Source organism: Cynoglossus semilaevis, chromosome 16 (assembly GCF_000523025.1).
Source record: "Cynoglossus semilaevis isolate Cse_v1.0 chromosome 16, Cse_v1.0, whole genome shotgun sequence".
Lineage (NCBI taxonomy): Eukaryota > Metazoa > Chordata > Actinopteri > Pleuronectiformes > Cynoglossidae > Cynoglossus > Cynoglossus semilaevis.
In genome coordinates, this window is record NC_024322.1 from 7939972 (window position 1) to 7956692 (window position 16721).

At 39.0% G+C, this 16721-nt stretch overlaps 1 protein-coding gene across 19 annotated transcripts in view; it reads right to left on the bottom strand.

The window, feature by feature from the left end:
* The window catches only part of dachd (dachshund d), a 182601-nt gene that overhangs the window by 122342 nt on the left and 43538 nt on the right, over positions 1-16721 (bottom strand). For all 19 annotated transcript variants that reach the window (XR_001761270.2, XR_001761271.2, XR_003052200.1 and 16 more), the window contains exon 3: positions 14657-15222. Coding sequence is in view for 15 of the 19 variants with exons in the window: in XM_017039797.2 (XP_016895286.1) it covers positions 14657-15222 (566 nt within the window). In the remaining 4 variants the exon portion in view is untranslated. The remainder of the gene's footprint in view (positions 1-14656; positions 15223-16721) is intronic.

Sequence of the window (16721 nt, forward strand, 5' to 3'; positions counted from 1 at the left end):
TCAGGCCTGGGCCTCTCACGTCGAGTCATTTGAGTTCTCCAGTCACTGACGCTCCAAGTGCAGAACCTGTAGAATGACGGGAATGCTAGGTGCCATCGTGCATTATGATTAAATTCCACATCGAAGCGCATTGTTATCAATATAATTATTACTAGTAGCATTACTGCTGTTGTTATTCCAACTCATCCAAGGATGCTGCTGCTCCTGTGAAACGGAGATCTGTCATTATGATGTAGCAGCTTGTCATTTCAAATAACCTGCTCCTCAACCTCCCACATAACACATGCTCTACAGCTTTTATATGTGAATTACAAGTGTAACTTAGAGCTGTAAGGTCTCAGAGTGGAGTACAGCTGGAAAACTTTGACCTACATCAAGTTAAAAATGGATATGGAGTGTGTGCACGCTCAGTCTCTAGTACCTCGCCTCTGCTTCTGAATGGTTTCTATGTCCAAGTGTGTTTGTTACAGATACTGTATATTATACAGACAGATTTTGCATACAGTACAGGGTGGATGACCAATACTCCACCTACTGAGACGTTGCCACTGGGTAATTACAACTTTGTTTTTCAAGCCTCTGAGGGTTGAGGCTAATATGGATGAAACACCATTTGAGAGCCTATACTTTAATAGTGTTGCCTTTGCTCTATTGAAGACCAGTGAATTAGTTTAACAATAATCGACAAAACCAAAAGCCACAGGCTCAGCCAATAACATCCAATAATAAATAAATAAAATTGCAATCCGTTATTTATCCCACAAAGGGGAAATTAAGACACTGCAACACACACAGTCTGCCACAGGAGGCGCCATCAAATGTGTAGTTCCTCGGGGTCCTCTCGATGGTTTTGTTTCCACATATACATACATAAAAAGCAAATGTTTAACACCGAGTTATTTTTCCAGGCTTTTCCAGATTCCAATTTTTCAAACAGAGGATTCGCACAGGCTCTTACACCAGGAACAGACAGCGTGGTTTCCTCAATCATCTTTACCACCGACTGTCATCTACAGGTGTTTACACGGTACTTCCTTCTCTGTCAAACATGTTTGGTTTTATTCAGCGACGATGTTTAAACCTTGAAAGGTTGTTTTTCTCTCTGCTCTCCTGCGAGTAAACTACACAAAGACATGTTTGATGTACGAAATCCGATCTGTATTTCCAACATTGTCTCCAGCTCCTAGCGTGGCATCTTAAAGGTCAGGAGTGAAAGGCCATTTGATAACTACAGAAAGACCTTTTGGCTTTATTACGCTGCCTTTCATCTCCTTTCCTGCCGAGGTTAAAACAAAGCATTGCATCCTTTGAAAAGGGAGGGATAAAATGGATCGCTTTGGTGCCTCCAGCCTTTTTTTTTTGTCACTGGGGAAGGTCTGGCATCCAGAGTACAAGGAGAAAAGTCTAGTGGGACATGATTCCAAAAGGAAGAGGGAGACGCAGAGGGAGAGAGACGAGGTTTTCTCAAGCACAATTAGCATACGTCCTCTCAACCTTCTACCAAAACCTCTCAATGAGAGCGTGGAATCCTATTCAGATATTATTAACACTCCAACAGAGTGTTGCACAAAACATCTAACACATGCGCGTACAGGTACACACACACACACACACACACACACAGAGAGAGCTCAATGACACCCACTTCCCACTGAATATTGCTTTCTTTTTAATGGTAACCTTGGGAGACAGCTCGCACCAGCGTGACACTTAACAGCCACTAGTCTGAGAAAAATGTTTTTGATATGCTCGTGTCATTTAATCATCCCACATTCTGCCCAGGCTGTGCAGGACAATTTTGCAGGATATTAACTCCCAACTAAACCCTGGCTTGTATCATTTGTGGGGCCAGTCAAGCAGGAGTCCCAGGAGGAGCAGAGACTTCCTCTTCCCAGTCGTTGTAATCTAAGCTTGACTGGGCGCAGACACACACACACATACACGCAGCCACACACACAGACCATAAAGAAATAAAGGTGTCAGGAATTGTACAGGTGTAACTATATTGTCGACGGTTATCACTAAACCAATGATAAACTGATAATATAATTATACTACAATGTCATTATTGTAAAGGAGTAATTAAAGAGAAAGTGTGTATTAAAAAAACATTCATTTCATATTATCCGTGCTGTGTTGTACTTACAGCAGGTGTCAGTGACATAACGAAAGGTGTTTCTTCACATGTTTCACACAGTTAATCCTATATGACTGCACCACAGTGTTATCACCAGATTTATAAACTATTACGGCTACACAACAGTTATTGAAACATCTTGCAATGCTTTTGTATGTTGGTACAATTATTCTCAATGGTGATGCAAAATCATTAAAAAAATATAAAAACACACAAATGTAAACAGGAGTGAAAGGAAATTTCAGTTCTGTGAGTTAACCGAATGAGTTATCGCAACAAGAAAAGTTTAACTAAAAGTTTATGGAGCCAATAAGATCATTTTGCTTTGAATATCTCAGATCAAAAGATAGAAAATAACTGTAGTGCAAATAGCTGGAAAGTTATTAGTTAGCATAGAATTAAACAGATGGTTATTTAAGACAAGACCAACAATTGCCCAAACTAGGCCCCAAAAAATTAAATCTGACAAATAGAATATAACATATATAACAGTCAGAGTGGATGATGTGATTCTGCACAGACCATAAGGAGTCATTAGTAGAAAAACACTCATTTCAACAGTTTAAAACAAAAAAAAAACTCTCTGAAGGCAAAAAATCTATTCTTCTTCAGCAGGGTCTGTCACATAGACTCACACAAAGCAGAGAGACAGCAGCGGCGAGTGATGAGAACCATTTTTGTTCCATCACAAAGAAGTAGGTCACCCTCTCATAATTGTCAATCATGCAATAAATCTCTGTGTGGCACAAATGAATACGGCATTGGAAATGAGACAAAGCTTATTGGCATGCTATGTCAGCTCGACTCAATTCATCCTGCTTTTCACACAGGACCATTCATATGTGAAGTTGTGCACAGGGACACTCACTCTCTCTCTCTCTCTCTCCCTTCTATCCCCCTCACCCACCTCCTTACTCTCTCTCTCTGTCTCTCTATCGTTTCGCTGAGCATCAGATCACACTTGAACACATGCAAACACTCAGAATGCTCCTAATGCTAAAGCTACACAGGATAAATGTGGACGGATTATTTTAGCCGAGGGCTGTTTTCATTATCATACCATTGTTTTTTCCCCTACTGAACACGTCGGAGTGTTTATACTGCACTAATGTGGAGTTAACAACATCGAGTGATTCATTTTTAGAATGTTTTGCTTGTGTATGCAGAGTAAACAATAAGCTACCACGGTCAGAAACAGTGTTAAAATGTCTTGCTCCATAAAAGCACATGGGAAATACCTGTAAAGTAACAAGCCACACAGTATTAATATAAAACTGGAAGGGATACTGAACTGGACAGCCTCCCGTGACTTTTCTGCTCACCCCACAGCACAGGAGGTGCACAGAGGTCTGATTCCTCCTTTATCTGATTGGCCGGGAGCACCAACTTGACACAGCACTACGGCTCCATCCACGGAGGTTTGTGTCACATCTCTGAGGACCCAACTGTCACTCTTTAAGAGGAGGGTAATAATAGCCGGGGCGCCACAGCAAGTGGTGGCACAGGCGATTTTAAAGAAACATCAGGGAGACGGTGACATTTGAGTCTACGAGGAGAGAAACCCAAGAGCTGCAGCCAATAAAGACTCCCACTGATATTCTCACCAGACTCACAGATACAGACAGTGTGGAAGGTAAAAAAGAGAGCCGGAGAAAGATGTCAGTGTTAGATGAAAATGTGTTGACCTGCTGATATTGATACCCTGCTCATAACCTCTACAGGTGTGCCACGCTGACAGGAAGTGGCTCAGGGTGTGGCTATATATCCATCCGTCCATCCATCCATCCATTTATTTATCTACTCATCTCTCTCAGTGGATGAGAGCCAGAATTGAGCTTATCATTTTACAGGAGCTGCCTGCCTCTGTAGGAACCGCTGACAACTGGAATTAAAATCAAGCCCACTGCACCACTGACATGTTTGTACGCAGACGATCGGTTTGTTTTCACATGTACAGTATGGTTTGCAATGATTTAACAACATAACACAAGTACTAAAACTTGACTTTAAATATTACAAATACTGCTAGTTAAAGAACCAAGACCAGGTTGTATCAAAACTCAACTCAAAGGATACCTACTGATGGCCTGACCAACAAAGAAGTAGTGATAGTAGAAGTGGTGGAGGGAGGGTCAGGACCAGCTCAGTTAAGGGTTTTAACGATAAACATTGTCTAAAAATAGTGGCTCACCAAAAATTACTTCAAAGATCATTGTATAAAAATTCCTTGCATGCAATTCACTTACTCTAATCTTTTGCTCGATATGTCACAAAATGGCAAAAAAGAAAAGAAAAAAGATGTAGTGCTAGCAAAAAACAGTTTCAATAAACTAAAGAAATAAACTCAACTATCTTCAATAAAGCATACATTTGTCCTTCAGCCGTTCTCTGACTGACATGTCCTCCAAAGTTGGAAAATCCTATATCAGATGTTTGAATAGCTATCATCCTTTTAATCGTCAGAATATTATACTTGATTTCCCAAATTAACACATTTGGAGAATCAAATTAATAAAATATGCTTCTGACTTTTGCCTAAGGATTAGGAACAATTATCAAGGTTGTAATGATTTTTATCATCGTTTGAAAGACAGATCTGGATCAGTGTCAGAGCTGTTAACAGAAACCAGTCATGATATGACCTACAATCGTATCAAGAGAAGAGTCTGTTCCTGTAATTTGAAAATATAGCTAGTGGTAATGCTAATACACATGGGTCTTCCAAAAGTACAAAATAGCTAAATACATTCATAAAAAATATATCCTGACATTGTTATTTGGTCCACAACCCACATTTTTATACCAACTTAGCTATGTTAAAGATGATGATGTTTTTTTAATCAATTCTGGCCATCTAAGCTTTCTTTTTGCTACATTTGTAGGTTAATGTTTAGCACTATGATTATTATCAATGTAAGGCTATGTACAGGACTTAACTTTATTCTATTTGACCTACTTTGGACATTTCTTAGATTTTTTTGTTGTTGTTTTTTTTTTTCTAAGCTTAATAAGCTTTTTACGTGTTAACTATAAATTGTTATATTTACCCAATATCTTTGCCAATTGCAATTTGGGTTCATCTTTGTTTTGTCAAAAACTTTTTTGTTTGTTAAGTTCCTATCTCTGTGTCTAACATTTAGCTACTTATTGCCAAATTATTCAGCCAACCTATTCTTTATTCTCCAACTCTTCATAGAAAGTACAAAAAGTAGTGGCATTTTTAACAACTTCCTTTTGCCTGAACTTCCCCCCCAGAGTGTATCTGTTTATTTTATTTTCTCTCCTGTATTTACACCCTGGTCCAGACGTCTGGCTCGCTGACTTCTAATTCAGTCCAACAATCTGACTAAAAGAAGAGATGCTTCAGGTGTCTGGTAGTGAATTCAGTCTTCACATAGGTAGCAGTGGGGCCGCTTTCTTACTTTTTCATCAGGAGATATTGACTGAACAGCTGCTTTGTACCAGCGTAGAATATGCTGCTAGTCTCAAGTGTCATTAGCTTCAGGGCTTTTCCAGCTAGTGCCAGGTAAAGATTAGATAACAATCAGCCCTTTAATAGATACTGTTGGAGGCACAGGAGCTGTTCCTGTTCTCTGCCATTCATCTGACACTAACAGCAGAAGAAGAAGAGACCCATGTCATTTCCTCCTGCTATTCCTTCTACTCTGAAGTGTTCCACTGATTCCACTGAGCATCGGAGCTGCTGTAAGATTACTGTACAACAACTGACTCAGTTTAGTGACGGCTCAGACTGTCTCTCTGCCTGATGGACCACAGTTTAAGGTGGTGCATTTTTGCTTCATCGAAGGCAGAGTATACAGTATGCATATTGCATATGCATTAAGCAAAGAAAAAGCATGATGCTCTCATTCTCTCTCAGAATGAATTGGAATTACAAAATGTATTGTTCATGTCAAATACAGTTATTTGACAAAAATACGATTAATCGATTCAAATTAATCAAAATTTGTAATTATTTAGATGATTTGTTTCAGTAAGTTATGTTTCAATTTCACTGTCCTTGCAATTTCAATTTATGTACTATGGCATTATGACTGTGTTTATAGCACCCCCTACAGGAAAGGTGAAGGGAGCTTTGTGCTCTATGTCAACAAAACAACAACACAAACTCCCTGCACACTTCCCTTAAGTTCTTATTTCACATGACACTGAATGCCTCTAGATTTGAAGACTGTTTCTTCATATTGTAATTACCTAAATAACAGACCTGTTGTGTTACTAATGTCCATTGCATTTTTTTTATTATTAAAAAAAATGGTTGTACTATGTGAGGTGAACTCCTTCACTGAAATTCCAAAAGTACAAAGACCTTTTTGTTGGCTGACATTCCTCTGCCTAATATACTTCAATTATTAAAAGGAGGAGTTCTTTGTATGGAGTGGAGAGCTCCGAAAACATTGACACTGGAGAAAAAACATCTGCATGTTTACTCAGGAGAAGATTCATCCCTGATAGCGACCCCCCCGCTCCTCCGAAATGAAGAGGGAGACGAAAAAAACAAGTGAAGGAAATTTGTGAAATCCCTTCTGAGATTGCTTCCCCCTGATGGATTCCTTTTCCTGTCAGCTCAGACGAGAAATGAAGCCAGGGGAGGAAAATTAACTCCTGATACTGCTACGCTGAATTAGACACAGAGAAACGGAGGGAGAGAAAAAAACTCTACACACTTTTTAAGGATTCCAGCCTTGTCATTTTCAATTTTCTGCTCTTTGGACATGCTTGTATTCAGATTCCCCCAACATCTATTCGCCATATCAATCCTAATTAGACAATCTGGGCTCAGGACGGACGGGAGCTGGAGTTATTTGCATAATTTAATCATAAATACTCAGTGATACATATTTCCAAATGTATTTGTACAATTATCTTTTCATCCTTGGGGCAAAAGTATTAATATGATTAGGCAATAGTTTTAAAAAAAAATGAGGATGAAAAAATAGGAAAACCTTGCAAGTCTTTTTTAAACCCCTGCTTTGGGCTATATGAAAAATTAATTAATTTCTGAGGAAAATCAATTTCTCTATATGTGACCATATTAGAAGAAGCCAGGAACAGGGACGGCGTTCTGTCTACAATCAGGAAATCTCATCTGCTTCCCTCTAACTTCTGTCAGTAGTGTTTAACGTCCAGGTCCGAGCAGAGGTGACTTTTTCTATACGCTTCCTTAAATGTGCTGTAATGTGAAAGAGAAGAAAAAAAGACGAGCTGCAGCTGAGGAATGAAGAAAAAAACAAAGTGACCCCAGAATCTGCCTGTCTCTGGGGTAAAATCACCGCCGTTAACAAATGTGCTCTAATTCAGCGGACCAATCATATTGACAGATGCATTTTGGCTCATTTAATGAATATATGGGATTTTTAAAAGGTTTAATGGATGTGGATTTTTTTTCCCTTTTTTATTTCTGTTTGCAAGAGAATTAATTGGTGATTCAATTGTTGTTGTCAATGCACTGAAGTAAAGGCATGCAAATAAGACAGAAAGCCTGCACGGGCAACTAATGCATCCGACAGGCAAATTAACAAACGCCAGCCTCTTTGCCATGCAAATCCACACAATGACATTAGACAGTGTCACACAGAACAAACAAAAACCCCATTTAACAAGTGAAAACCCAGAGTCTGGGATCAGATTTAATTCAGAGGAAACCACAAAAAGTATAATCCCATCAAGATCTGAAGAAAAATTACTCTTTTTGAATTGATTACAGTCATGTTCCCAGACTCCATTCTCAGAATTCTATTATTTGTTCAAGGTTGATCCAGAAATTTCACATCTTTTCCACAATTACTTCCCCCCAAAACTGAACAATGCTTGAGCACTGAGTCCGTTTTCTGTTGAAACACTTTGACCATTGTCATTAAATTCCAAGTCATAAAAATGTAACTAAAGGTTTTCTTAATAATTTGAATTTAATTTAAAATTGAAGTTCTGATGGAAAGAAATGCAACGTCTTACCTTCAATCTTATCAGTGAAGATTTTGACTCTTTATCTAAAATGCATTTTCAAACTGTTTCCCCCTTAAAAACAAAGTTATAGGAATTAAAAAAGAATCATAATTCCATAACTACTGCCAAACTTGAGTGTTATTTTTGTTGACATGAAAATGTTTCCTTCAACATTAGTGTCTGATCTCTGTCTGTATTCTCACAAACGTCCTTTTCTTTAAGTGCATTACTTAGCACTTATTTAAGTGTCTTAATTTCCAGTACAGTTCTGGCTGAGTGAAAGTCAAGTCAATAAGGAAACGATGATTTTCAAGGAGACTTCTGTTTGGGGAAAAAAAAAAAAAAAACACCTCACCGCCATCTGCCAACTGCACAGTTGACTTGAGCACATGTACTGTACCTAATCAAATTTAGCAGCAGCCCCACTGAAGGATTAGGGAATTTAAGGGAAAAAAAACTATGGGAAATGCATGTTTTTTTTTGTTGTTGTTGTTGCTCTGGTAAAGCAACAACACACGACGTATGGTCCAATTTTACTTTCAGGAACAGATTTGGATTTTAAACAGCTTTGTATACCATTATCTCTGCCTCTCTCTGTCTAATCAGGCATCTGTCACTCTGTTTTTGAAGTTATTATCGCACCAGCTCCCTCATGGATGTGGTTGCCGGGTGACGGGGTATCATAGCACCCACTCTGACTGGGAATGATTTGAATGGAATCCAGAAATCTCCCCTGAGTACCTGTAAACACATCCGTGCCTTGTAGAAAACAAATATATTATAAGAGGAGAGAGCTCAGCAGAGAGTGGAGAGGAGAGGAGAGGAGAGGAGGGAGAAGGAGGAGAGACAAGCTGGCACCCTCGGTGGCAGCTCACACTGAGCGCTAAACAAAACAATTACCGTCATTTACAAATATGTGTGTTTAGGCATAAACAGCCTGCAAGAGGAAGGAAAAACAAGAAGAAGAAGAGGTGAAGGCTGGAATAACACTCTGTCACATCTGCATCAATTAGGTTTATACTTGAAGGAAAAGAGTCTTCGCTGTAACACTGAGTCAGATCTGTGTGACTGAGCCCGGTCGGCAGGCAGTGTGTTTGGGAATTAAGTTGGGTTTTTATTGAACATATTCTTCTGACTTCCAATATTCTCACATTTTTAAAAACGTTGTTAAATTAATATAGCTAATCTAGAGGGTAAAGGCTAAATTTAAAATTAAAGTCAGAAATCTGACTTTTATCACAATGTATTTTGAGATCAAAGTCAAATCCTGCCTTTTTCTGAGAAGGTATCTTTAATCCCAATTACCTCTGAATTTAGGAGGTAATTCTATTCAATTTAGAATTAACTTTCGGATCATTCAACGTTGTCAGGACTTTCACTTCTAAATCCAATCTTGACTTTGATGTCAGAGTCCTGACTTTTTGCAAAATCCACTTTTTACCCAAAAGTGACTTCAATTTGAGAATTATGACTTTGTATTATTGTAAGAAAAAAAATAATACTAACCTTGATAAGCTTCTGATGTAACGTATTGTAAGAAAAAAATTAACCTAACTAACCTTGATAAGCTTCTGATGTAACAAAACATCAAGGACGCCTTCTGACTTTGATCTCAGAATTCACTTAATTCAGGTAATTTGGTCAGAAAAGTCTTTACTTTGGATTTTTTTTTAATCTTAAAAAACCATATCCACAAGTTTTATTTAAAAACTTTCAATGAACTCTGAGATCAAAGTCACAGAAATTTAAATTAATCATGAAATTCTGACTCTTTACTTAAAACATGCATTTTTTCACAATTATATCAAAATCCAGGAATAAATGTGAGAATTACATTTTTTCTTAAACTCCTGTTGTTGTTGTTTTCAATTCAGCATTTCCGACTTGAATTATAGAATTGTCTCTTTTCTCTTCATACATTTCCAGGAGGACACAGTTTAAATGAAGTGAGGAAAAGAAAGGGAAACCCGTAGCTCCACTAAGACCTGCTGTCATATCTGTATCATTTAGATCTATTTATGAGAGAAGAATAGTCTTTTCACTCTGACCTGTCAGAGTTCAGGGTCTGATCTGTGTGACTGAGCTGAGACGGAGAGAGAAAATCTATTTAAGAAGGGCATGTAAGTGAAAAAAGCCGCTCCGTTCCCAGAGCTGGGACACCGTCTGGGGCGTGTGGTTAACCTTCAGGGGAAAGACAATGATTGTCAATTAACTGCAGCGTTTCTTCGCCCCGGCATCGGGCTGCAATGCCCCCCCCACCCCCTACCAAAGCAGACCAATGAGAGATATGCGATACCTCCGTGCGCCGCCCCTTCTGTTATAATAACCTTTCATGGAGTTCAAGTGTCACACACGGCAATAAGAACCTTCTTCGTCCCACCGCAGGGAAAATGAAAAGGAAAACAAGTAGACTGAACAGAGCAAGGATGTGGGGGCGGGGGGTAGAGGGTCTCCTGGAGGGACTGAGTTATAATGTAGAGGAGATTACAGAATCTGGATCAGTGTAGCAGCCACAATGTACATTGATAATCTGGCACAAGGGGTTCAGATGTTCAAAATAGATTCAAGTGTCGTCGACTAATTGTGGACTAACAGAAGTTAAATAGTCAACAACTATGGTGAGGAGTTTTCAGATCTCTGACTTCTCTGCTCCTTTATGACAGTACACTGAAAACCTTTATGGATGAATATGACACATATTTACGGACAGCATCATTTAAACAATTAAATTAGAAAAATAAGGATTTTTTATGTAATCCTGCATTTTAAGGATTGATGAAAAATAGTTCCACTAGATCTAATATGAAATATAGTATATATATACTATATAAAACACTACTAATCTGGACAGAAATCTCATAAATAAATGAATCAAAACTGCACCAGACAGACAACAACTTCATTAAAGAGGGTTTGAACCAAACGTTAGGGTCTAAAATGTGTTTCAGCCTTAAAGCAATTCAGTTTCTTTTCCTTCGTTGACAGTTCTCTGAGGAAACATAGTGATTAAAATAAAAATAAAAAAACTACTGATATTTCTGTTTTTTGAACGTAGAACAATTGCTTTATGGACTGTATAACTAAAGGGATAATGCACATAAAATAAATTGTGCCATTAAAATTAAACCAACCACAACAGTTAATTGTCAACTAATCAGGCGATTATTTGATTAGTAACTGACTAATTAACTAATTATTTAGTTGAGCAGTAAATTTATATATTAAAGAAAATCTGATGTTTAAGTTATATATTTTCTAATTATCTTTGTCTCTTTAATAGTGTCTTTGGTTTGAAGATAAAGAAAGTAAAAAACAGGAAGTCAATGTTTCAAAGCTTTTCAAATAAATCATAAAGGAAACTAAAAATAAAAAAAGTAATTATAAAAATCTATTGTTTTTTTTATAAACATTGTAAGGATTTTTTGTCAGAAAACCTTTAATAATGCCATCACATTTTTCTGAACTATACTAAACACAACATTATCATGGAATAGATGTTATTGGAGAGAATAAGGGAGAAATTCAAAGGACTTTCAGGTTCAACAGTATGACATTAAACTTGTTTCAATCATTTGACCCACTGTTTCACTTCTCACCCACTCAATTCATCCATGCATCGCTCTGTTCAGAAGTTGGTGGCGCTCCGAGACATTTGCACAGTACAGTTAATTTTACACAATGACTGCAAAAGCAATTTCGTCCACTGTAAATTCTCCTCCGTGAATATAAACCTACTGTTCTGTGCCTTTAAAAAAAAAAAAAAAACACTGTAACGTCCCAGCCCTGTTCTGCTAAAGTAAGCACATTGGTCGCAACCATTTGGTTGCAGGTCATTTGTGTGCCCTCCCTCCTCTGTGCCGTTATCAAAACTGAGACAGCGCTGTGATGTTATTCACATTCACACTGTGTGCAAAATGAGAGTTAACACAATAGACGGTGAGCAAAAAAAAAAACAGCATGTGAAATAGTAAGAGAGCCATTGTGCACGGGAGTGTTATCCACTTCACTGCTGCCACTATGTGTGTGTGTGTGTGTGTAAGGAGAGTAGTGACAGTAGTTGTAACAGGGGCCGAGATGAAAAGCTCAACTATCTCAGGCAGCGGCAGCAGCAGCAGCAGCAGCAGCAGCAGCAGCAGACTGTTGTTGTGTAACCTGGAGCAGGTTAACTGTGATACTGGTGATCTCTTACAGTGAGACGATTCACACACTGAACACAGGTGTCTTTTTAGAGAGAGCAGCTTTTCAGCATTTTGTCAGCAGCAATTGCAAATAATAATCAACTTATTTCGGAGCAACAGAAGCCTTTTTATGCAGCGGATGCCTCACTCTTCCATGATGTAATTCTCCAAATGGGGCAGGCAGGCGTACATGCACGCACGCACGCACACAAGCATACACACACACGCACCCAGACTCATACACACACACACACATACAGGGCCGGGTCTGAGTGATTGATTTCAGCCCAGCACTGAGCAGTGGAACCTGGCTGCTTTCAGAGACAATTACAGTCCTGTCCATGTGGCCGTAATAGCCCAGCACTTTAGCGTCATTAAAGCGACGCGAGGCACTGCATTATCCTTTAACCCCCAATCGCTGGCCATCCCTTCAATCCACCGCGTCTTTCCTCCCTCCCACTGACAACCCCGGAGAGTTCAACAACACACTTTGTCACCTGAAGCCAGACACCCCACAAACCCTCGCCCGCCACCAGACAATGTTCAAAAGGAGCATCACGACCCAATCCTTGGATGGAATTTGATGCGTAACAGCAAATGATATATAGAGTTCTGACTTTCCAAAAACATAGCCTTCTAGTGAAAATATCATATTTTTTTTCTTTTTTTATATATAAGAATGAATATAAAAAGCACCAACTCTCTGTCCCCAGAAGCTTCCACCAATGCTACAAAAAAAAACTAAAAAAAGCTATTATTATACATTCAAAAACTATATAAAACAATATATGTTTCTTAGTTTTTTTCCTAATTTGAAAAGAGAAATAAAAACCATGGACAATGAAGTGTTTAACACTACACTTTGTCACTTGGAAAAAAAGTAAAAACATCAAAAAGCAGCTGGTCACTGTTTAGGAATTCTTGAAACCAAAAATAAAAAACAGTATATATAGTAAATAAAAACAATTATATAAGGAAGATAAATCTGCATTTTCTATGCATTTAAGTCATTGAGAATAAGGGTGTGTTTTCCTTCAACTCAAAGGCAATTCTCGACACATTCTCGGTATTCCTCACTTTAGACTGTTGATAAAAACAAAACAGAGAATTTGCAGGATTAATTATTTTAAAATTCACAAATAAATTGGGAAATATCACATATTTGCATTTTAATTATGTTAAGAATAAAAGTCAATGAAGGGAAGAGCTTCAAAGCTCTGTGTATGGATCCTTGTTGCACACAGTACAACAGTATGTTTTTGGCAAAATTGTACAGAATCTGCAAATTGTGCAGGGAAAAATGCATATTTATTTCCATTGTAATTCTACTAGAAAACGGCAAAATTGCAAAAATTGGCTGCAAGTTTTTTTGGTTTTTTTTTGCATCTCAAAAGTCGGAATCGACTCTTTTTGCTTTTAACCTGTGACACAAATGGTCTCCCAGTGTGTGTGCGTGTTTTGGTCGTTGTTTTTTTTTTTCCATTAATTGTTATTCCAAACTCCAGTGAGCCTTTCTATCAAATTTGCATTTCCTGCTCATCTCTGGCTCTGGCAGAGATCAATATAGAATCAATCAAAGTGACAGGTGAAGATGGTAAATTTGAGCAGAGCTGAAGCGTCCGGTGAGAAGAGGTGATACATCAAGTGCTTATGGAGGAGAAGGAGCCGGAGAGTGGAAAAAATATATAGCTTTTAATCAAATATTGATCGATACCAAACTTAAATCACTCCATAATATAAAATATAGGAACGGTGAAAATACTGGGAGTCAGTGTGAGGAGATAGTTGCTGGTCTCGGTCCATTTGGTGCAGAGATCTCAGTTGTTTTGAAGTGTGGAGGTATTGTACGTGTATATTTATAAGAAGAGTGCTGTTATTTTTACCTTTTAAAAATGTGTATCTAGTCTAATTTGGTCCACAATCTAACGATATATTTGCCATTAAAAGTAATGTTTGGCCCCTAGAAGTGACCACGCTCCTGTGTGTGCAGCACTGTTGGACTCAGCAGCGGTGAGGCAGCGACGTTATCGATTTATTTGTTCACACACAGACAGGCGATCCATCATGGCAAAGCGTTCTTTGCCCTACACGTGTTCAAAACTTTGGCTAAAACTTTTCTCCCCTCCACTGCTGCGCGCTGGGATGCTACCAGCCCAGCAACTCCCTGTCCTAATAACTCGTGCGTTTAGTTGGTCAAATTGGATGCTTGGGCAAATTCCCACTCAAACGAATCGATCAGGAAAAACCCGAGTGATGAGTTAATCACAGCGCAGGAGGCTGGGAAATGTCTCCCTCTTTCTGACTCCTGCGCCTTTACGCACGGGGCGCAAATGTCGGGTTTAAAACACATTCAAACGTCAGCTGCTCCACTCACCTCGCGTTGGTGCAGTCGTTGTAGAGAGTCTCGAAGTCTTTCCTGGAGATGAGTTTGCAGCGGTTCACGCCGGGCTGGATGGCGCCGAGCCCTCTGAGGATGCGCACCTGCTCCACGTTGCACACCACCGGGGTGATGTCCAGCCGCTTCAGCTTGGTGTAGACGGTGTGCAGTCCGCCGACCAGGTGCTTCAGGAACAGGTCGAACGCCTGGGGCAGGCAGATGAGTTCGCTGCCCTCCACGGTGAACGAGGCCACTTTGGCACCGCGCAACTCCACCATCTTACACTCGTTGTTCTGCGGTATGTTCTCAACGGGGGAAGGGGTCGAGTACACGGGTTTGCCCGGCGGAAGAGCCGCGCTCGGGGTCGGGATGCCCGGGCTGCTGGTGGCCAAGAGCTCCGATCTGAAGAGGTTCTGAGCCGGTCCGGTGGGCGGCGGTGCCAGGGATGGAGACGGAGACGAAGTTGTCGACGGAGGGGATGTGGTGGCGGAGGGAGTGGAGATCGGAGGCGGTGGGACCAGAGGAGTTGGTGGGATCAGCGCAGCCGGTACGGCCATGGTCACCTACAATGAGGGAGAAGAGAGTCTTAAGCCGAAGTTCAAAGTAGAAAAACCCAGCCTGAATGAAGGAATCCTGCAGAGTTCAGCTCCTCAGAGAAGTTGGGAAGTGGAGAGAGGTGCAGAAAAAAGAGGCTTCGCTGCGTAAAAGGCTTTTTGGGACAATGATCAAAGATAGGAGGAGGAATGACAGGAGGAAAATGAGCTGAAAAGTGCAGCTCCGCTCTGTGGATGAGTTGTTGTTGTCACACGGTACAGAGAGGGAGGAGCCAGGCGACAGAGAAAGAACACACAACCTGAGCATGTTCCAGATCTGGTCCCATTTCTTTTCTTTTCTTTGATAAGCCAAAAATAGAATGATACTGAAGTAGAACTCGACATTCGCTGTTGATTAACAGTGTTAAATGTATATAGTACTCGGCTGGACCTTAGAAAATTCACGTGGTCTTTTTTTCCTCTTCCTAACTTTCACTTGCTGGTTACACCTGCTGCAAACCCACTGATCCGCCGCTGTTTATACATACATATACAGTATATATATATATACATATATATGTATATATATATATATATATGTGTGTGTATATATATATATATATATATATGTATATACACACATATATATATATATATACATACATATATATATACATATATATATATACACATATATAAATATATACACATATAAAACATTTTCAGAAAATAAGTTAAATAGCTACATTTAAACCTTGAACGAAGCAAAGTTTTACTCCTTACTTTAAAACTTAAAGTGAAAGTTAAGCCAGGAATCACCAAAAGACATAATAACAGATAATAAAGGTTTCTTAGCGAAATTTTAGCAAAATGCTTTAAATAACAGAAATGTCGAAACATTACCAAAGTGAGTAAAAACAGCAAAGTACATTACCATGTAAACTGGACAAAGGGTTCAATAAAAATAGCTGCAAGGGAAACAAAAGTTCATTAAAACAAGTGTTTTTAAAATAGAAAAATAAGCAAACGCTATTGTTAGCAAAAACGTCTGAAAGAGCGAGGGGTTGGTACTTATTTTGTGGAAAAGACTAAAATATAGGCAATAACATGAATTGTTAGAAGGGCCACTGAAATTCAAGAGGAACTTTACTCCTACCAACGTCACTTCTATACTTTAGGCATGCAGAAGCAACTACAACTAAAAGTTATGCCAGAAACAGTTACAAAGCTAAAAGTGGCTAACAAAACAGCAAACTTGAGACAGGAAATGTTAGACAGTAGCCAAAAGGAAATGCCACAAGGCATCCAAATATCTGCCAAAAGATGACTAAACATGAGGCTAAAGATATTACAATTTAACAAGCTCACTAAGTATAGCTCACTTAGTGTGAAAGGAAGATAAGAAGGAACTTTTAGCCAAGAAAAGAAAAACCAACAAAGCATCTTGGAGAAGATCTTCAAGTTAGCCCAAAATAATTCAAAGTTACCATATACAATAATGACATTAAGCAAATGCAGTTAGAAACATT